Here is a 21,687-nt window from a genome sequence, read left to right as displayed (position 1 = left end):
CCTTTCAAGGCATTCTTCTCCTCATTGGCTTTTTGGAGCTCTTTTGACATTTGAGTTAGTCTATATTTGAAGGTGTTATTTTCTTCAGTGTTTTTTTGGGTCTCCCTTAGCAAGTCGTTGACTTGTTTTTTCTTGTTTTTCGTGCATCACTCTCATTTCTCTTCCCAATTTTTCCTCTACTTCTCTTACTTGCTTTTCCAAATCCTTTTTGAGCTCTTCTATGGCCTGAGACCAATTCATATTTTTCTTGGAAGTTTTTGATGTAGGCTCTTTGATTTTGTTGACTTCTTCTGGCTGTATGTTTTGATCTTCTTTGTCACCAAAAAAAGATTCTAGAGTGTGAGTCTGAATCTGAGTCCTTTTTCACTGCCTGTTGATGTTCCCAGCCAACTACTTAACCTTTGAGCTTTTTGTCAGTGTGTGACTGCTTTTAGAGTAGAGAGTACTTTGTCCCAAGTTTTAGGGGCCTTGCACTGCAGTTTTCAGAGGTATTTCTACTCCACTGTCACCACAAGCTCTGCCACACCACTGCTCCTCCTCCCCCAAGAACTGCCAGCCAGGACCACAACCCAGATCCGAGCAGGGCAAAGCAAGAGAACCTTGCCTCTGCACCAACAAAGCAATCCCTGCACTCCCACTCTCATCCGCTGCTTGATTCCTTCTACATGTGAGCCAGGGACTCAGGAAGCAGCCACCTGTGGAGCTCTGGAAGCAGCCGCAGGAGCTTCCTGCTGCTCCGCCACCTCCACCACCCCTGGGGCTGGGGTCGGACCGTGCACTTCACTTTCCCAGATCCAGCAGTTTTCCCACTAACGTGCTCTGTTGTCTTTGGTGTTTGTGGGTTGAGAAGTCTGGTAACTGCCGCAGCTCAGTGATTCATCATCCTGAGGCCTGTTCTGCCTAACTCCTGGTCTGGTCCATCCTGGCTCAGCCCATGCTGGGCTGCGTTCTGCTCCCAGCATGGTCTGATAGATCCTTCCCAGTGACCATCCAGGCTGACTTGGACTGGAGACTTGTTTCCCTCTGTTATTTCATGGTTTCTGTAGCTCTAGAATTTGTTCAGAGCCATTTTTTTATAGGTTTTTGGAGGGATTTGGGGGAGAGGAGAGCTAAAGCGAGTCCCTCTTTTCCAACCCCATCTTGGCTCCGCCCCCTACCTTCGTTCTCATATTGACCTTAGTCTGGAGTCTTGCCCTTTCTGCGTGTCCTCACGCTACTAGACTGTCCTTTCTGGGACACCCTGGCCTCCTGGCGTAGACCAGAGACTAGGTCCAAGATCATCTCTTTACGTCACTGCACTGCTCTTGGCCTAGTTCAGAGCCCTGAGTGTTGAGTTTGTGTTCCCGGGCCCCCTGGAAGACCCTGCACTGCTTGGGAGAACCTGTGCTGCTTTTGTGGGTCTAGAACTGAGTTAATCGTCAGCTTTCCTGGCCTACCCTTTGCCCATTCTTGCCTTGATTGCTTGTCTGTAGTTTGAATTTGAGATTGGGAGAAGAACGATGACCCATTGAAGTTTCTCCTTCGATTGCAGTGGGGTAGGGAGGGTGAGAAAGAATACTTCCTAGGGGACTGGTAGAAAAAGAAGTCTGGAGGGTCCAAAGCAGGGTCCAAGGAGGAATGAAGGAGCAAATATGATTAGTCTGGGTACTTTTCTTAAAATAGAGGTTCTAGAAAGAACTGACCAATTACGGGAAGGGGCCACAGGTAAAGATTGATTTTCCAAGATAAGAGGTGATTAAATATTCTTTTTTAATTAATTATTTGTAAGCTGCTTTAGGGCTGTGACTTTATCTTATTTGTTGAGACCAGATGAAATGTATCTTAAGCATTTTGTAAATTGTTGTGTAAATGTCAATTCTTATTGTTGACTATCATTCGTCATTATATTATTTTGTATGCTTAGCATAATGTCTTGATCAGAGTAGGCACTTAGTACATATGGATTAAACAAATTCTAGTTGGAAGGCACCTCAAGTAGCCCCACCATAGTTCATTTATTTATATTCATATAAATAAGTTGTCATTTGGAAATAAGAATATTTTGAAAGTGGGAAGAGAAGTTATTTCAGATAAAAATAATACTTTGGGTAATGATCTAAAATACATTCTATTGGATTTACCTTAAAAAGTAATGATTTTGATGTAGCTATCTTATTAGTAAGAAGTATTTTGAATGTCTTGGTTATTGACAAATATTTATTTCTAATTTTATAGAATCTCATCTGTTCTGAATGTGGGGATGAATTTACTCTTCAAAGCCAGTTATCCATACACATGGAAGAACACCGTCAGGAATTGGTTGGGAACCGAATTTATGCTTGCAAATCCTGCAAAAAAGAGTTTGAAACTTCTTCACAGCTCAAAGAACACATGAAAACTCATTATAAAATAAGGTAAGAATTTTATGTTTGCTTTAGTAAGAAACTGTGCAGTAAATTAAAAGTAAGCTGATTTAACAATGGTATAGGATTATTGTATTGGGTTAGTATATTTTTATTAGTCAAAGTCCACAATAGGGAAGAAGAGCCAGCAAATTCATTGTTCAAAGATTTGCTTGTAAGGTTGAATCTCATGTTAATAGTGTTATTAAAAGGTTTAGTTCTATTTCTAGTCAGCTCTGGAGCTCATATAAAGTTTTTTTACATGGGTAGATAGGTAACAAGCTTTTATTAAGCTTGGTATAAGCTTGAGATAATGCATTAAAAGCTCCTAACGCAGTGCCTTTCACGTAGTAGACATTTAATGCTTTTGTTTCCTCTCCTTTCCTATCACCAATATTCCAGGCATTGGGTTAAGTGCTGGGAATACAAATACCAGCTAGAGAAAGACTATTCCTGTCCTTGTGGAGCTTTACATTTAATGGTGGAAGATACCACAGTAAAGGGAGCTGAAAAATGGTGGGGTGTGTGGTAGAAATATAGGGAGGTGGGATAATGCTGAAGTACTGAAAGTCATAAACAAAACTGGGAGAGAAATGAAGATTGATGGCATCATGCTTCACTCCAGAATGAAGGCCACAATAATTAATTTACCAGTGGGAGAAGGGGGCTGTTGTGATTCAGGGTGGGTGTTTCAGGGTGAGGAGGACCCAGGTGCTGAGAGAGAGATTCCAGGGTGAGACTGAAGCAGAGATGTGGCATGGAAGTTGAGAAAGTCAGATGCACAGTGAGGAGGGGATTGCAGCTGCAACAAACTCTGAAACAAATGAGTTTGTCAGGGCCTGGTCATTATTAGAATAATTAATGAAGATATTCTTCTGGTAAAGCATACTACGTACCTGTATTTGAATACATGTAAAGCATTATATATTCTTGGTGAAATTTGATGGCTTAAAAAATAGCTTGTGATGTTTTATAGGTACCTAAATTTATTTTCATTGCACTTAAAAATATTTTTTCCCTAATTACATGTAAAAACAATTTTTAATATTTGTTGGGTTTTTTAAAAAACCCATTTATTTTAAAATTTGAGTTCTAGATTTTATGCCTCTTTCCCTCCCCCCCATCCTCACTGAGACACTGAGCAATCTGATAATAGGTTAGACATATGCAGCCATGTAAAGCATTTCCATATTAGTCATTTTGTGGAAGAAAACTTGAACTAAATAAAAAAGAGAAAAAGAAAGTGAATTCACCCCTTTCATTTTTGATCCTGGTAATTTAGTTTTCTTCTTTCCTTTTTAAAATCAAATTAGCTAGATGAATGAAAAGCCTGAGAGACATTGTTTTTGGGTAATTAATAATCAATATATTAATTAGACTAGCTGATATTCAATAAGTTGATGGTCAGTGGTTTCTCTTGGTAACCCAAGACAAAACTGTGGTGATCCACAAATGCTTAAATACCTTTGGAAAAGGACGTTCCCCAGACAGGTAAAAATCAACCCTGACTGCTGAACAATTAATGAGAGGGTAGACTTTCAAATCGAGGCGGTGGGCTAAAAGTCTTCAGCTCCTCCTGCTGAGAACATGGTTTGATCATGAGACTCAGCCACCTCCAGTAATCTGGACAAAGGAATCCACTCTCCAGACCACTCTGTTTGGTTTTCTACTTCATAAGCTGGGTTCCCCTAAATTCTGATAGAGGGGCTGCAATGGCATAGACTTATTTCCTACGGGTAAGAATTCATCTAGATTAGATTTCCTTGGTGAGATCTTCTAGTTGGGTGAGGTCCTGTCCAAGATCCAATTTATATCCAACTGAGTGTGTATGTTATTCTCTCATTGAGCCAATTTTGACAAGAGTAAAGTTCAAGCATTGCCTCCATTCTCCCATCCTCCCCTCCACTGTAATAGCTTTTTCATGCCTCTTTTATGTGAGATAATTTATTCACATTCTGTCTTTCCCTTTCCTTTTCTCCTAGTTTAATCTTCTTTCTCATTTCTTAATTTTGTTTTTTGTACGTCATCCCGTCATAGTCAGTTGGAGTATGCACCCTCTATTTATACTCCTTCCAACTGCTCCATTAGTGAGAAAGTTCTTAAGAGTTCCAAGATATTTTTTCTTTTTAATTATTTATTAATATTTTTAGTTTTCAACATTGATTTCCACAAGATTTTGAGTTACAAATTTTCTCCCCATTTCTACCTCCCCCCCCCCCACTCTAAGATGGCATTTATTCTGATTGCCCTGTTCCCCATTCAGCCTTCCCTTCTGTCATTCCACTCCTCCCCATCCCCTTTCCCTTTACTTTCTTGTAGGGCAAGATAGATGTCTATGCCCCATTCCCTATATATCTTATTTCCCAGTTGCATGTAAAAACAACTTTTTTTTTGAGCATCTGCTTTTAAAAATTTGAATTCCACATTCTCTCCCCTCTTCCCTCCCCACTCACCCTCCCTAAGAAGGCAAGCAATTCAACACAGGCCACACATGTATCATCATGCAAAACACTTCCACAATAATCATGTTGTGAAAGACTAACTATATTTCCCTCCATCCTATCCTGTCCCACTTTATTCAATTTTCTCCCTTGACCCTGTCCCTCTTCTAAAGTGTTTGCTTTTGATTACCTCCTACCCCTATCTGCCCTCCCTTCTGTCATCCCCCTTCTTTTATCCCCTTTCCCCTACTTTCCTGTGGGGTAAGATACCCAGTTGAGTGTGTGTGTTATTCTCTCCTCAAGTCAAATCCTATGAGAGCAAGATTCACTCATTCTCCTTCACCTGCCCCCTCTTCCCTTCCAACAGAACTGCTTTTTCTTGCCACTTTTATGCGAGATATTTACTCCATTCTATTTCTCACTTTCTCCCTCTCAGAATATATTCCTCTCTCACCCCTTAATTTGATTTTATTTTTTAGATGTCATCCCTTCATATTCAAATCACCCTGTGCCCTGTGCCCTCTGTGTATATACATATATATGTATATTCTCTTCAACTACCCTAATACTGAGAAGGGTCTCATGAATTACACACATCATCTTTCCATGTAGGAATGTAAACAAAACAGTTCAACTTTAGTAAGTCCTTTATGATTTCTCTTTCTTATCTACGTTTTCATGCTTCTCTTTATTCTTGTGTTTGAAAGTCAAATTTTCTTTTCAGCTCTGGTCTTTTCATTGATAAAGCTTGAAAGTCCTCTATTTTATTGAAAGTCCATATTTTGCCTTGGAGCATGATACTCAGTTTTGCTGGGTAGGTGATTCTTGGTTTTAATCCTAGCTCCATTGACCTCCAGAATATCATATTCCAAGCCCTTCGATCCCTTAACATAAAAGCTGCTAAATCTTTTGTTATCCTGATTGTATTTCCACAGTACTCAAATTGTTTCTTTCTGGCTGCTTGCAGTATTTTCTTCTTGATCTGGGAACTCTGGAATTTGGTAAAAATATTCTTAGGAGTTTTCTTTTTGGAATCTTTTCCAGGAGTCAATCGGTGGATACTTCCAATTTCTATTTTACCCTATGATTCTAGAATATCAGGGTAGTTTTCCTTGACAATTTCTTGAAAGATGATGTCTAGGCTCTTTTTTTGATCATGCCTTTCAGGTAGTCCATTAATTTTTAAATTCTCTCTCCTGGATCTATTTTCCAGGTCAGTGGTTTTCCCAATGAGATAGTTTACATTGTCTTCCATTTTTTATTCCTTTGGTTTTCTTTTATAATATCTTGATTTCTCATCAAGTCACTAGCTTCCACTTGCTGCAGTCTAATTTTTAAGGTAGTATTTTCTTCAGTGGTCTTTTCGACCTGTATTTCCATTTGGCTAAATTCTGCCTTTCAAGGCATTCTTCACCTCATTGGCTTTTTGGAGTTCTTTTGACATTTGGGTTAGTCTATATCTGAAGGTGTTACTTTCTTCAGTATTTTTTTGAGTCTCCCTTAGCAAGTCATTGACTTGTTATTTCTTGTTTTTCGTGCATCATTCTCATTTCTCTTCCCAGTTTTTCCTCTACTTCTCTTACTTGCTTTTCCAAATCCTTTTTGAGCTCTTCCATGGCCTGAGACCAATTCATATTTTTCTTGGACGTTTTTGATGTAGGCTCTTTGATTTTGTTGACGTCTTCTGGCTGTATGTTTTGATCTTCTTTGTCACCAAAAAGAGATTCTGGAGTGTGAGTCTGAATCTGAGTCCTTTTTCGCTGCCTGTTGATGTTCCCAGCCAACTACTTGACCCTTGAGCTTTTGTCAGTGTGTGACTGCTTTTAGAGAGTACTTTGTCCCAGGCTTTAGGGGCTGTGCTGCTGTTTTCAGAGGTACTTCTACTCCACTGCCACTACAAGCTCTGCCACACCACTGCTCCTCCTCCCCCAGGAACTGCTAGCCAGGACCACAACCCAGATCCAAGCAGGGCAAAGCAAGAGAACTTTGCCTCTGCACCAGCAAAGCAGTCCCTGCACTCCCACTCTGATCTGCTGCTTGATTCCTTCTACATGTGAGCCAGGGACTTAGGAAGCAGCTGCCTCTGGAGCCCTGGAAACAGCTGCAGGAGCTTCCTGCTGCTGCCGCTGCCACCACCACGCCACCTCCACCACCCCCAGGGCTCGGGCCGGACAACTCTCACCCCTATCCAGCAGTTTTCCCACTAACCTGCTCTGTGGTCTTTGGCGTTTGTGGGTTGAGAAGTCTGGTAACTGCCACAGCTCAATGACTCATGGCCTTGAGGCCTGCTCCGCCTGACTCCCAGTCTGGTTGGTCCTGGCTTAGCCCATGCTGGGCTGTGCTCCACTCCCAGCACCATGTGATAGATCCTTCCCAGTGACTATCTAGGCTGTCCTGGGCTGGAGATTTGCTTCCCTCTGCTATATCTTGGGTTCCACAGCTCTAGAATTTGTTTAGAGCCATTTTTTATAGGTGTTTGGAGGGATTTGGGGGAGAGCTTAAGCGAGTCCCTGCTTTACAGATGCCGTCTTGACTCCGCCCCAAAGATATTTTGCCACATAAGAATATAAAGTATTTAACCTTACTAAATTTCTTATGTTTTCTCTCTCCTGTTTACCTTTTCATGTTTCTCTTGAGTCTTATATTTGAAGATCATATTTTTTATTCAGCTCTGATATTTGAACTACAAATGCTTGAAAGTCTTCTATTTCATTAAATGTCATTTTTTTCCCCTGACGGATTATACTCCATTTGCTGGGTAGGTGATTCTTGGTTGTAATCTTTGCTCCTTTGCCTTCCAGAATATCATATTCCAAGCCCTCCATTTCTTTAATGTCGAAGCTGTTAAATCCTGTGTAGTGCTGACTTTGGGGCTCCATGATTCTTTCCGACTTCTTGCAATATTTTGTCCTTGGCTTCGAAGCTCTGGAATTTGGCTAGGATATTCCTGGATGTTTTCATTTTGGCATCTCTTTCACAAGGTCATTGGTGGATTGTTTCAGTTTGTTTTACCCTCTGATTCTACGATATCAGGGCAGTTTTCCTTGATAACTTCTTGAAATATGATGGCCAGGCTCCTTTTTTTTTCATTCTTTTGATTTTATTTTATTGAATCTTGATGTCTTATGGAGTTAATTAGCTTCCGCTTGTCCAGTTCTAATTTGTGAGGTATTATTTTTTTGTGCTTCCTTTTCCATTTGGCCAGCTCTACTTATTAAGCAGTTTTCTTCAGTGAATTTTTGTACCTCCTTTTCCATTTGGCCAATTCTACTTTTTAAAGGAGTTGTTTTCTTAAGTGAATTTTTGTATACCTTTTCCCATGTTTTGTGCTTCCTTTATCAAACTATTGACCTTTTTCATGATTCTTTTCTGTTACTCTCATTTATTTTCCCAGGTTTTTTTCTTCCTGTTTTAATTTGCTTTTCAAAATACTTTTTGAGGTCCTCCATGACTTCTTTTGTGGCCTGAGACTAATTCACATTTTTTTTTTTGAGGCTTCACATGTAGCAGTTTTGACAGTGTTGTCCTCTTTTAAGTTTGTGCCTTGATCCTGCCTGTCAGCATGGTAACTTTATGTGGTCAGATTCATTTTTTTGTTTTTTGCTCATTTTTTCTGCTCATTTTGTGACTTCATAATTTTATGTAAAAGTTGGGCTCTGCTTCTGGAGTGTAGAGGGCACTGTCCCAAGTTTTTGCTGGACTTGCAGCCCTGCTGTTGGCTCGTACCAGGTGTCCAGGCCTAGCAGCTGGCTTGCATGGAGGTGGGGTCCCTGCTGGTCTGCTCCATGTATGGAGTCTCATTCTTGGCCTGCTTTGGAAGGCAGGGCCTCATTACTGGCCTGCCCCAGGAGTGAGGCCTTGCTTCTGGCCTGCATTGGGGAAGAAGTCTTACTGTGGTAGTGGCCTGCATGGGGTGGTGACTTGCCTTAGAGCTTGGGGCCTGTCTTCTGGTTTGCACTGGGGGGCAGGGTCTCACTGGTGTCTTGCCCTGAGAGTCAGTGCCTCATTGCAGTCCCCCTTGGGGTGTGGCTTGGGCTGCTGTGGCTCCCCTCCCACCCCAGTGAGACAGACCTTTCCTACTGACCCTCTAAACTGTACTGAGCTGGCAAGCTGTTTCTCTTCTCCAAAATTAGTTCTGAAGCATTTTTCAAGGATTTTTGAAAGAGATTTTGGAAGGGCTGAGGTGTTTACCTGCTTCACTTTGCCACCTTGGCACTCGAAGTCTTCACTATGCTTTTGATAATGATGTTTATTTTGGCCTTTGGTGATCACATTGGTTCAAGTTGAAATAAGTTGTCAGGGAAACCTAACTTCTCAAAGCATCTATGATAAACTTTGTGAATTAGTTCTGAATTAGCCCGGCTACCAACGTGTGGTAAAGATGTTAATCTAAAAAACAACCCCTCATATACCCGCTATCAACAATAACTTTCTGGAAAGTAATAATATTGTCCAGGGAGCGAAAAGCATATGACAGAATGCCCCATAGTGATATAAAGAACTCATTATTTATTTGGTGATTATTAAAGAATCTATCCAAAGATTCTGTAACATTTTTATACCACCTTTATCGATTACTGCAAACCTTTGTCTCAATTCTGCATTAAGCAGTATGCTTAGTTTATATACTGCTAATGTATAAAATCAGTTCTAACATAGTAAGAGTGCTAGGGTATTTGATGTACTTTTGGAAAACTGTACTCTATTTAAAATATACGGCTAATATGATATTGGCATGAACAGTTGCTATAAAATGTACTATCTTCCAGGAAGACAGTTTTGGGACACTGTTCATGCTTAGTCCTAAATCCATTATCAGTCCTAAATAGGACTGAGTATGGCTTTCAGTGAAAATATCATAACATTGTATTAATCACTTGATGTAAATGGATGACTTCCAAGTTTCATAGCTCTGCTGAAAAGCACACCAAATGCTACTCCATCTCATGGTTACTCTTTTCAGTAATGTCAAAACTTCATTTGACAAGATAAGTGTGTAGCATTTTTAATGTGTTAAAGGAAGAATAAAAATTTAAAACTTTTGAGTTTGAGTAGGGAGGTCAAATTGTACCAGTAGTTTAAAAGTGATACTTAAAATACCTTGGTTTTCTACATTCAGAACATCTAAAATAGAAGGCTAACAAGGAGAAAGCTGCGGCTTGAGAAATTGGCTCATTGAAATCAAAGCTGAATGGGGAAACATATTTAATATCTTTGCAATATTGATCTTTTTTCTAGTTATATTTTATTGTTTCTGTTATCAGTCATTTTTCCCCTCTCTCCCTACCACTTTTCACCTACCTCTTCCCACCCACCCCCCAACCCCTTAAGATTTGGGGGAGATGGGAAAAAAAAAGACTCTAGTAACAAAGACTAATTGTGTAGCAAAATAAATTCCCATATTGGTAATGTAGAAAAAATGTGTGTATCCTTTTACATATTACTCCACCATCACCTTTCTGGTAGGAGCTGAGAAAATTCCCATTTGGTCCTTTGATTAATCATTGCCTTGATCACTGTTCTTAAGTCTTTGTTCATTTTTGCTGTGTTGATGTTATAATACAAATTATTTTCCTGGTTTTACTAACTTCTCTTTTCATGAACCCTTACAAGTTATCCTAGGTTTTTCTGAAAACTGTGTCTTTCTTCATTTCTTATAGCACAGTAGTATTATATTAAGTTTGTGTATCATAATTTGTTTAGTCATTTTCCAGTTGATGGGTATCCCCTTAGATTCTAGTTTTTTACCACCATACAAAAAACAGCCATAAATATTTTTATACATAGAAGACTTTTCCATTTTCTAGGATCACTGAGGTACAGGCTTAACAGTGATATCATTGGGTCAGTGGTTATGCAGAATTTAACTCTTGGGGCATATTTTGAAAGAGCTCTCCAAAATGGCTCTATCAAAAATGTGTCAGTATTGCTATTTGCCTATAGCCTCTCCAACATTTGTTAGTTTCCTTTTTTTGTAATTTTTTTTTTTTTTGGCAAGGGGAGGTGAGAGAGAACTTTTGCCAGTCTAATGAGTATGAGGTATAACCTAAAAATTGCTTTAATTTTCTTTCTCTAATTATTAGTGATTTCAGACATTTCCCCTCATGTCTATACATAGCTTTTATTTCTTCCTTACCATTTATCAGTTGGCAACTGACTTTTGTTATAAGTCAATTCATTTTGGTATTAGTCAAGTTGTAAAAGAAGAAACAGACCAAAAAAAGATAGACAAAAAAAATAAAGTGAAACTAGTATGGTTTGATCTGCATTCATGCTCCATCAGTTCTTTCTCTGGAAGTGGATAGCATTTTCCATCATGAGTCCTTTGGACTAGTCTTGGATGATTGTGTTGCTGAAAAGAGCTAATTCATTCATAGTTGATAATCACACAGTATTGCTTACACTGTGTACAATGTTGTCTTGGTTCTCTTCACTTCATTTTGCATCGGTTCATGTAAGTCTTTCTAGGTTTTTCTAAATGCTTCCTGGTCGTCATTTCTTGTAGCACAATAGTATTCTGTTACATTCATATACCACAGGTTGTTTAGCCATTCCCCAATTGATGGACATTCCCTCAATTTCCAAGTCTTTGGTACCACAAAAAGAGTTGCTGTAAGTTTTTTTGTACATGTAAGTCCTTTTTTGTGATCTCTTCGGGTTACAGACGTAGTAGCGGTATTGCTAGTATACAAAAAAGTATACACAGTTTGTTTGCCCTTTGGGCATAGTTCCAAATCGTTCTCCAGAATGGTTAGATCAATTCACAATTCTACCAACGGTGTATCAGTGTCCCAGTTTTCTCACATCCTTTCCAGCTTTTGTCATTTTCCTTTTTTGTCATATTAGCCAGTCTGATAGGTGTGAGGTAGTACTGCAGAGTTGTTTTAATTGGCATTTCTCTAATCAATAATGACTTAGACCATTTTTATATGACTATAGAGCTTTAATTTCTTCAGCTGCCTGTTCATTTCCTTTGACCATTTATCAACTGGGGAATGACTTGTATTCTCATAAATTTTACTCAGTTCTCTATATATTTGAGAAAATGAGGCCTTTATCAGAGATACTTACTGTAAAGATTGGTTCCCAGCTTTCTGCTTACTTTCTAATCTTGGTTGCATTGGTTTTGTTTGTGCAAAAATTTTTTAATTTAATATAATCATAATTAACTTTTTAATTTAATATAATCAAAATTAATCATTTTATATCTTGTAATACTCTCCATCTCTTGTTTGGTCATATATTCTTCCATTCTCTTATAGGTAAACTATTCCTTGCTCTCCTAATTTGCTTATTATGGTATCACCTTTTATGTCTAAATCATATGCCCATTTTACCTTATCTTTGTATACTGTGTAAGATGTAGGTTTATACCTGGTTTCTACCATACTGTTTTCCAGTTTTCCCAGCAGTTTTTGTCACACAGTGAGTTCTTATTCCCAAATCTAGGGTTTTGGTTTACTATGGTCATTTACTACTGTGTCTTGTGTCCACTGATCCACCACTCTAAGAGGTAGGAGTTTTATCAAGCACTAGTTGAAAAGATTTTTTTTTCAGTCCATCCTTCATTCAGCTATCCAAATAATCTTCCTGAAATGCAAATATAATCATGTCACTTGCCCTCCTTCTTTCCTTCCCTTCCATTTAATAAACTCCACTTGACTGCCTGTGACCTACAGGAACAAGCATAAATCTTCCTTTTGGCTTTTAAAGCCTTTCATAACCTGGCTCCTTCCTACCTTTCCAGACTTCTTATACTTTACTCTTCTCCATGTATTATTTTACAATCCGTTGACCATGATCCCCTTCTGTTCAAAAAGAAGACACTCCATCTCTTGACTGTGTGTCTTTTCACCGACTGTTCCTTGTGTCTGGAATGTTTTTCTTTCTTGTCTCTGTCACCAGTTTTTCCTGGCTCTCCTCAGATCTCACCTGAAATCCTATTTTCTGTGACTGAGAGGCATACTTTTTCCTGGATTTGTGTTCTGAGTTTCCCTGTGGAGTTCTTTTTTTGTTTACTTATTTGGTCCTGATTTGTATTCTCTGGGACCTTTTTTTGCTTTTCTCTGAGTATTGAGTGCTTAATTTTTCAAAGATCTCAGAGTTGGCATTGTGGAAAGTAATTTGGAACTATGGCCCAAAAGATATTAAACTGAGAATACTCTTTGACTCAGCACTGCCATTTCTGGGTCTGTACCCCAAAGAAATCAAAGATGAAAAAGACCAATCTGAGTGCTCTTTTTGTGTTGGCAAAGAATTGGAAACTGAGGGGATTCCTATTAGTTAGAGAAAAGCTAAACAAATCGTGGTATAAAAATGTGATAAAATGCTATTGTGCTATAATAAGTGGTGAAATGGATGGTTTCCAGAAAAAACCTGTAAGACTTATATGAACTGATGCAAAGTGAAGACACAGCAGAATCAGGAAAACAGACTATACAATAGCAGCAGTATTGTAAAGATCATTAGCTTTGAAGGACTCGGTAAGTGATCAACACAATGACCTGCCAAAATTCCAAAGGCCTCAAGAAGAATCATGTTATCTGCTTTCAGATAGCTGGTGCAATTAGAGTGCAGATTGAATCATATTTTAGCCTTCCTTCCTTCCATTAACTTTTATAGCTATTAGTAGAAGATAAACCAATCACAACAGATGAAATGGATAATTTTGATTATATAAGGCAAAAGCTTTTGCACAAACAAGATTAATGCACCTAGGATTGAATGGAAAAAAAATCTTTGTATCAGATTTCTCTGATAAGGCTTTTATATTCAAGATACATAAACAATTTTAAAAAATACACACACTCATATATATTTGACTGAAAGCCATTGTCCAGTGGATACATATTTATAGGATATGAAAAATTCTCAAAATAATGGCTGACTATTAATAATCATATGAAAGAATGTTCCAAATCAATAATAAGAAGAGAAATGGAAATCAAAACAACTCTGATTTTTTTTTAAACTCAAATCTTACAAACTTTTGTAGAGGAATCATTGAAAGTTAAGCATACTGCTCAACTTTATTTTTGGTGGAGATGTGAATCAGCTTTGGAAAACAATTGGGAATCATGCAAATAAGTTATTATAAGTAGTAAAGGTCTATGATTGTGGTATAGAACATGAGTCCGGCTTTTTCAATGTATTCATCGGTTTTGCTGGTTTTTTTCTTTTTAAGATGTTATTTTTTGTAAGCTGAAAAGGAAGGAGAAGAATGTGGGGAAGGTATGTAGCAAGGGCAGGCACATAGTTGAGAAGTCAGAGGAGTCCAAAGTGAGTTTAGCCTGGTGGGAGATGAGGTATGTCTGTCTTGTGGGCCCTCTCCCCCTCCTTAAATAAAGGTCGAGGAGTTCTTGGCTCCACGCTCCAATCAGAGGGGCAGAGGGTACTGAGCAGGTGTGAGTACCAAGGCTGACTGCATCTCTCAGGATGGTGAAATTTTCCAATAACGTATTGATTACTGTTTCTGAAGTAAAAACATAAATTACCAACACAGGTCCAATAGGAAGTAGGTAATTTAAATAGACCAATTCTGGAGGAGAAAATAGGAGATATCCCTTAAGATCTGGCAAATATGGGCTTCAAAGTGAACTTTTCCAAAACTTTGAAGAATCTAAGTCACTTTTGGTAGGCTGTTTAGAAATACAAAAGAGGGTTTGGGTTTGTTTTTTTTTTTTTTTGGATGACAATTACTGCTTCTAGAACCTAGTAAAGACAACACTAAATGCTAAAATTATAGACCAGTTCTCATTTGTGAATATGTACTTGTTTTATGATGAATCTTTTATTTCATTGATATAGGTATTCCCTCCAGCAGTAGAGAAAGCAGTTTAGCAGTGCTTTTCCATTCTGTGTCACTCTTGTCCATATCCTCCTGGGTATCTTTCCCAGGCGGTCTAGCACTTAACATGCTAAGAGCTACCTTCTAGACATTTTGGTCTAACATTCAGGGTGCTGATGGGTTAACTCTCATTGGTTATATGAATGGCCCACTTGCATTTCTATTCATACATCTCTGTTACTGTTTCTCTTGTGTAGTTATTTGTTGGTAATATGTATATTCAGCTCACACTGTCCATTTACTTTTGAGTGACCCTGAAACTTAATTCTTTAGACAGTATAATATTGCCTGACTTCTAGACCTAGCACATCACCACAAGAGTGTTGATGATAAAAAGCTGGTCCATTGTTTCAGGAAATAGTTTGGCCTCATTTAAAAGTACTGTGTAATTTCCTAAGATCAACATAACCTTATTTCTTTTTTTTTAACTTTTTAAATTTATTTATTTAACATATTTATTGTTCAGCATTGATTTTCACAAGAGTTTGAATTACAAATTTTCTCCCCATTTTTACCCTCCCCCCCACTCCAAGATGATGTATATTCTGGTTGCCCTGTTCCCCATTTAGCCCTCCCTTCTGTCACCCCGCTCCCCTCCCATCCCCTTTTCCCTTCCTTTCTTGTAGGGCAAAATAAATTTCTACGCCCCATTGCCTGTTTATCTTATTTTCTAGTTGCATGCAAAAACTTTTTTTTTTTTGAACATCTGTTTTTAAAACTTTGAGTTCCAAATTCTCTCCCCTCTTCCCTTCCCACCCACGCTCCCTGAGAAGTCAAGCAATTCAACATAGGCCACATGTGTATCATTATGTATAACCCTTCCACAATACTCATGTTGTGAAAGGCTAACTACATTTTGCTCCTTCCCAACCCATCCCCCTTTATTGAATTTTCTCCCTTGACCCTGTCCTCTTTTCAAAGTGTTTGTTTTTGATTACCTCCACCCCCATCTACCCTCCCCTCCATCATCCCCCCCCTTTTTTTATCTTCTTCTCTCTTCTTTCCTGTGAGATGAGATACCCAATTGAGTACGTATGGTATTCCCTCCTCAGGCCAAATTTGATGAGAGCAAGATTCACTCATTCCCCCCTCACCTGCCCTCTCCCCTCCTCCCACAGAACTGCTTCCTCTTGCCACGTTTATGCGAGATAATCCACTCCATTCTATCTCTCCCTATCTCCCTCTCTCAATATATTCCTCTCTCATCCCTTAATTTGATTTTATTTCTTTTAGATATCTTCCCTTCATCTTCAACTCACCCTGTGTCTTCTCTCTCTCTCTCTCTCCACATACATATATACATACATGCACATTCACTTATATATATATATATATACATACATATATATACACATAAACATATATATATGCATATTCCTTTCAGCTGCTATGATATTGAGGTCTCATGAATCATACACATCATCTTTCCATGTAGGAATGTAAACAAAACAGTTCAACTTTAGTAAGTCCCTTATGATTTCTCTTTCTTGTTTACCCTTTCATGCTTCTCTTGATTCTTGTGTTTGAAAGTCAAATTTTCTATTCAGCTCTGGTCTTTTCACTGAGAAAGCTTGAAAGTCCTCTATTTTATTGAAAGTCCATATTTTGCCTTGGAGCATGATACTCAGTTTTGCTGGGTAGGTGATTCTTGGTTTTAATCCTAGCTCCATTGACCTCCAGAATATCATATTCCAAGCCCTTCAATCTCTTAATGTAGAAGCTGCCAGATCTTGTGTTATTCTGATTGTGTTTCCACAATACTCAAATTGTTTCTTTCTGGCTGTTTGCAGTATTTTCTCCTTGATCTGGGAGCTCTGGAATTTGGTGACAATATTCCTAGGAGATTTCTTTTTGGGATCTATTTGAGGAGGCGATCTGTGGATTCTTTCCATTTCTATTTTGCCCTGTGGCTCTAGAATATCAGGGCAGTTCTCCTTGATAATTTCTTGAAAGATGATATCTAGGCTCTTTTTTTGATCATGGCTTTCAGGTAGTCCAATAATTTTTAAATTATCTCTCCTGGATCTATTTTCCAGGTCAGTGGTTTTTCCAGTGAGATATTTGACATTGTCTTCCATTTTTTTCATTCTTTTGGTTCTGTTTTATAGTATCTTGATTTCTCATCAAGTCACTAGCTTCCACTTGCTCCAGTCTAATTTTTAAAGTAGTATTTTCTTCAGTGGACTTTTGGACCTCCTTTTCCATTTGGCTAATTCTGCCTTTCAAGGCATTCTTCTCCTCATTGGCTTTTTGGAGCTCTTTTGCCATTTGAGTTAGTCTATTTTTTAAGGTGTTGTTTTCTTCAGTGTATTTTTCAGTATTTTTTGGGTCTCCTTTAGCAAGTCATTGACTTGTTTTTCATGGTTTTCTCCCATCCTTCTCATTTCTCTTCCCAATTTTTCCTCTACTTCTCTAACTTGCTTTTCCAAATCCTTTTTGAGCTCTTACATGGCCTGGGACCAGTTCATGTTTTTCTTGGAGGCTTTTAGTGTGGGCTCTTGCACTTTGTTGACTTCTTTAGGCTGTATATTTTGGTCTTCTTTGTGACCAAAGAAAGAATGCAAAGTCTGAGACTGAATCTGGGTGTGTTTTTGCTGTCAACCAGCTAACTTGACCCATGAGTTTTTCAGCGGGGTATGAGTGCTTGTAGACTAAAGAGTTCTATGTTCCACGTTTGGTGGGGATGTGCCAGCTCTGCCACACCAGCACTCCTCCTTCCCCAAGAACCCCCAACCGGGACTGGGCTTAGATCTTCAGCAGGCTGTGCACTCCTACTCTGATCTGCCACTTAATTCCTCCTACCAGGTGGGCCTGGGGCCAGAAGCAACAGCAGCTGTAGCTGCCCCACCTCCGCTGTCCTGGGGGCAGTGGCCGAACCCTGAACTCCTTCCACGAACTCCTTCCGCAAACTCTTTCCACTCCGGCAGCTTTTCCCACTAACTTTCTCCGCTGTCTTTGCTGTTTGTGGGTTGAGAAGTCTGGTAACTGCCGGCAGCTCACTGATTCAGGGCGCTAGGGCCCGCTCCGCCCGGCTCCTGGTCTGGTTGTTCCGAGCCGCTCATGCTGGGCTCTGCTCTGGTCCGCACCCAGCTCCCAGCTCCATGTGGGATAGACCTCACCGAGAGACCATCCCGGCTGTCCTGGGCTGGAGCCCTGCTTCCCTCTGCTGTTTTGTGGGTTCTGCAGTTATAGAATTGGTTCAGAGCCATTTTTTATAGGTTTTTGGAGGGACTAGGCGGGGAGCTCACGCTAGTTCCTGCTTTCCGGCTGCCATCTTGGCTCCGCCCCCTTAAAGCTCAACATAACCTTATTTCTTATTTTCAGTTCTGGACCTATCTTATTATCTATTTCAGAGGGTCTTATAAGTCATAGATATATATAGATGGGCCAGCTGAGTGAATTGTCCATTCAGTTGTATGTCATAGCCAGGCCATTATTTGTATAAAACATTATAACACTTCTTGCGCGCGCGCGCGTGTGTGTGTGTGTGTGTGTGTGTGTGTGTGTGTATGTAGTTAGATTGAACTCTTTTTGAGTGACTTCAGATGTCATTTAGGAGGATCTTCAGTGTTGTGTGGCCTTATACAGTCAACACAATAAATGCTAGTAAACAGGAGTATTTGTTGCTCAGTGCATAGAGCTCCAGACTGGAGTCATAAAGACTCATCTTCATCAGTTCAAATCCAGCCTCAGATACTTACTAGCTGTGGTACCCTGGGCAAGTCACTTAACCGTGTTTGCCTCAGTTTCCTCATGTGTAAAATGAGCTAGAGAAGGAAATGGCAAACCACTCCAGTATCTTTGCCAAGAAAACCCCAAAATGTAAGGAAGAATCAAACACGACTGAAAGAACTGAACAGCAACGGCAACAACAAATCTACGTTGGGTATCATCCATGAAGATTGTCAAACATGACTCGCACTCATATATTTATCTCCTTATTTTATGCTCCACTTAATAAAAAAAAATTAGAGAGTTTTTTGTTTTTAACAAAGTTATCACTTGTTAGGTCTTCAGAAGAATCTTGTAATTGTGACAAAGGGACAGGAGACACTGTTGGAAAAGGATCTTTATGGAGGCATTTTGTTTTACCAAATAAAGTACTTTTTTGACTAGTTAGACAGTAAGCACAGGAGTGAGATCTTGTGTTCTCTGTACCTTTCAATTTATATGTGTCTGTAAAGATGTGGTCTCCTATAAAGTATCGTTTGTAAAACCGTGCTTGTACCCTTTTCATTCTTTCACAAAAGATTGTCTAGGTGTGTATGTCAATTATGGTTATTAAAGATTTTGTGGAGATAAGTATTTAGGCATATGTGGGTCAATAACTATTGATATTTTCTTTTTTAAAAGATTTTTAAAAATTTATTTATTTTTAGTTTACAACATTTCAGTTCCACAAGTGGGGTATGTGTGTGTGCGTGTGCGTGTGCACGTGTGTGTGTGTGTGTGTGTGTGTGTGTGTGTACATAGTAGTTTGCTAAATAGATTTGTGGTAAAGGTTCATGGAAGATTCTTTTGAAAAAATGTGCTAAACTTTCTGGTAAGATTAAATTTTTAGTTTATACGAGTGCATACTGATTAAATAATGAACTTTCTTTATCACCAGGGTGTCAAGTACAAGGTCGTATAATCGAAACATTGACAGAAGTGGATTCACATATTCGTGTCCACATTGTGGAAAGACCTTCCAAAAACCAAGCCAATTGACTCGACATATTAGGATACACACAGGTATGAAAAAATTATTTACTTTAAGAACATTCAGAACTCTTAAATAGAAATAATCAGGAATTTATTAAGTGCCTGCTGTGTTCAAGACATTATATTAAGTACTTCAGATATAAATATAATAAATGGAATGATCCTACTCACATGCAGCTTATGTTATAATAGAGGAGACAGGAAATACATTCAGAATAAATACAAATAAGTCTGAAATAGTTAAATACAAGATAGTTTTGAGGGAGGGCACTAGCAATTAATGTTTCATTTGAAAAAAGTGGGATTCCGCAATGCAGAGTTGAGGAGAGAGTATTTTAGGCTTTGGGAGAAATCAGTACAAAGGCTCAGACAGTGAAGTGCCATTTGGGAGAAGCCTAGAGAAGGGCAGTTTTTAATAATAAATTTTTGGCGTTGTGTTTTGAAGTTTTATAGTACTTAAGATTACCATTTGATCTGGCTTCTAAGATTTTTTTCCCTGAGTAGATGGTTTTCTTAGTAGAAAGAAAAATTAAACTCTTGTCTTTTAACCTTTAGTGTAATAGTATATTTGTATATCATCATACTTGTTTATATTGTTTTCATTGAACATGGAATGGTATTTTGAAATGTCTATCTAGATAAATGTAAGGTGGTTTAACTTCTCATGTTTGTTGAGGTCATGATGTTCTACTTTTTTCCCCAACAGATATTCTAAAAAACATTTTATAGAAAGGCTTATATGTTTGATACAAAGCATTCAGTTTTGTGAGTTGATTTTTGTTTATAGTGATCATGAAGTACTTTTTGAATCATCAGGAAAAGGTTAAGTTCAGCATACTTTTAGTGCTAAATTATCTAATGTTCTAATTTTTTTTAAAAGCTACAAGTTTTTATATTGTAGCTCCATTATTTTTTTTGCCTATCTTTTTTTATTTTATTTTTTAGGATTTTTAAAAAATTTATTTTACCAGAACACAAATACAGAATAGAGAAAAGAAATAAAAGCATATCATAAACTTAAATATTGAAACTTAAATACAAAGTAAGAAAGAAAAAAAAGCATGTCATGTGTATAGCAGAACATAAGAGAGGATTCAAAATATGTAACAATAAATTTTCATTTCAAGAAAGCCTGTATGATAAATAATATACCTTATGTTGAAAATTGTCTATCTTTTCTTTGCTTCCTTGTGATTTCTTTTGTTCTCTGCTGTTCAGTTTTTAACTTTGTTCTTTTTTCCCCCCTCTTCCCACCCTCCCCCTGAAGGCTACCAGATAGTTTAGATATGTTTCTTGATATATACATGCACATACATATATATACATATATATGTATATGTATATGTATATATGTGTATATATACATATATATACACACACTTATACTTTTATAGACATATACACATGCTTATATAGACAGATACTTTCCCAAACATACTCTACTCCTAACCTTTGTTTTTATGTTTGTATATATCTCTTGTTTCCTACCCCTCCTAACTCCTCTACTTTACTTCTACCTGCTACCTTGCCCTCTTGTTACTTGCCTAACCCCCTCCAAGGATCCCTCCCCTATCCTCCCATTCCTGCTAATCTAAACACCCTTCTATACCCACCTTTTTACCTATTCCCTTATTCTCCCCTCTAAAGATCTCTCCCTTGTCCTCTCCCCCCTCTCTGTGCCCCTACCATTTTATTTCTTCTCTAAATTTAGAATATCTTTATACTCTTCTAAATATATATGTATTGTTCCCTCTTAAACCTCTTATCTAATTCCGCTGTATCTTTTCTTCCTCTTGCACCTCATTTGTATAAAATAGTTACTCTTTTTAGCTGTTCCTAAATGGTTTACTTTTTAAAATTGGTATCATAGTAAGGTTCAGGTTTACCCTAATCTTTCTTATGAGCTTGCCAGTTATTAATAAGAATCTTAGACATACATTTTATGTTATATAAAAGGTAAGCAGTCTGTCCTCATAAATCCCTTATAATTAGTCTTTGGTATATACCTTATGTTTCTCTTAGTTCTTGTATGTGGAATCTTCTATTAAGTTGAAGATTTTTTTTTTTTACAGAGTCTTGAAAATCTGAAAGTTTATCAAATGTCCTTTTTTTTTTTTCATTCAAAATAATACTTACCTTTGCAGGGTATGATATTTTTGGCTGGAGCCCCAGGTCTTTTGCTCTTCGATATATGGTGTTCCAAGATCTGTGGTCTTTTAATGTTTCTATTGCTAGGTCTTGTGTAATTCTGATTGTGGTACCCTCATATTTAAATTGTTTTCATCTCGATGCTTTTAATATTTTATCCTTGAGC

General features: G+C 38.2%; 1 protein-coding gene across 1 annotated transcript in view; it reads left to right on the top strand.

Moving 5' to 3' along the window:
• Window positions 1-21,687, top strand: part of ZNF236 (zinc finger protein 236) — a 228,706-nt gene that overhangs the window by 63,921 nt on the left and 143,098 nt on the right. The window contains exons 4-5 of the mRNA XM_036760000.1: window positions 2,215-2,393; window positions 19,279-19,403. Of these exons, the coding sequence (XP_036615895.1) occupies window positions 2,215-2,393; window positions 19,279-19,403 (304 nt within the window). The remainder of the gene's footprint in view (window positions 1-2,214; window positions 2,394-19,278; window positions 19,404-21,687) is intronic.

This window comes from Trichosurus vulpecula, chromosome 1, assembly GCF_011100635.1.
Source record: "Trichosurus vulpecula isolate mTriVul1 chromosome 1, mTriVul1.pri, whole genome shotgun sequence".
Classification (NCBI taxonomy): Eukaryota; Metazoa; Chordata; class Mammalia; order Diprotodontia; family Phalangeridae; genus Trichosurus; species Trichosurus vulpecula.
Note: the sequence above shows the minus strand (reverse complement) of the source record. Positions and strands in the feature narration are given on the sequence as shown.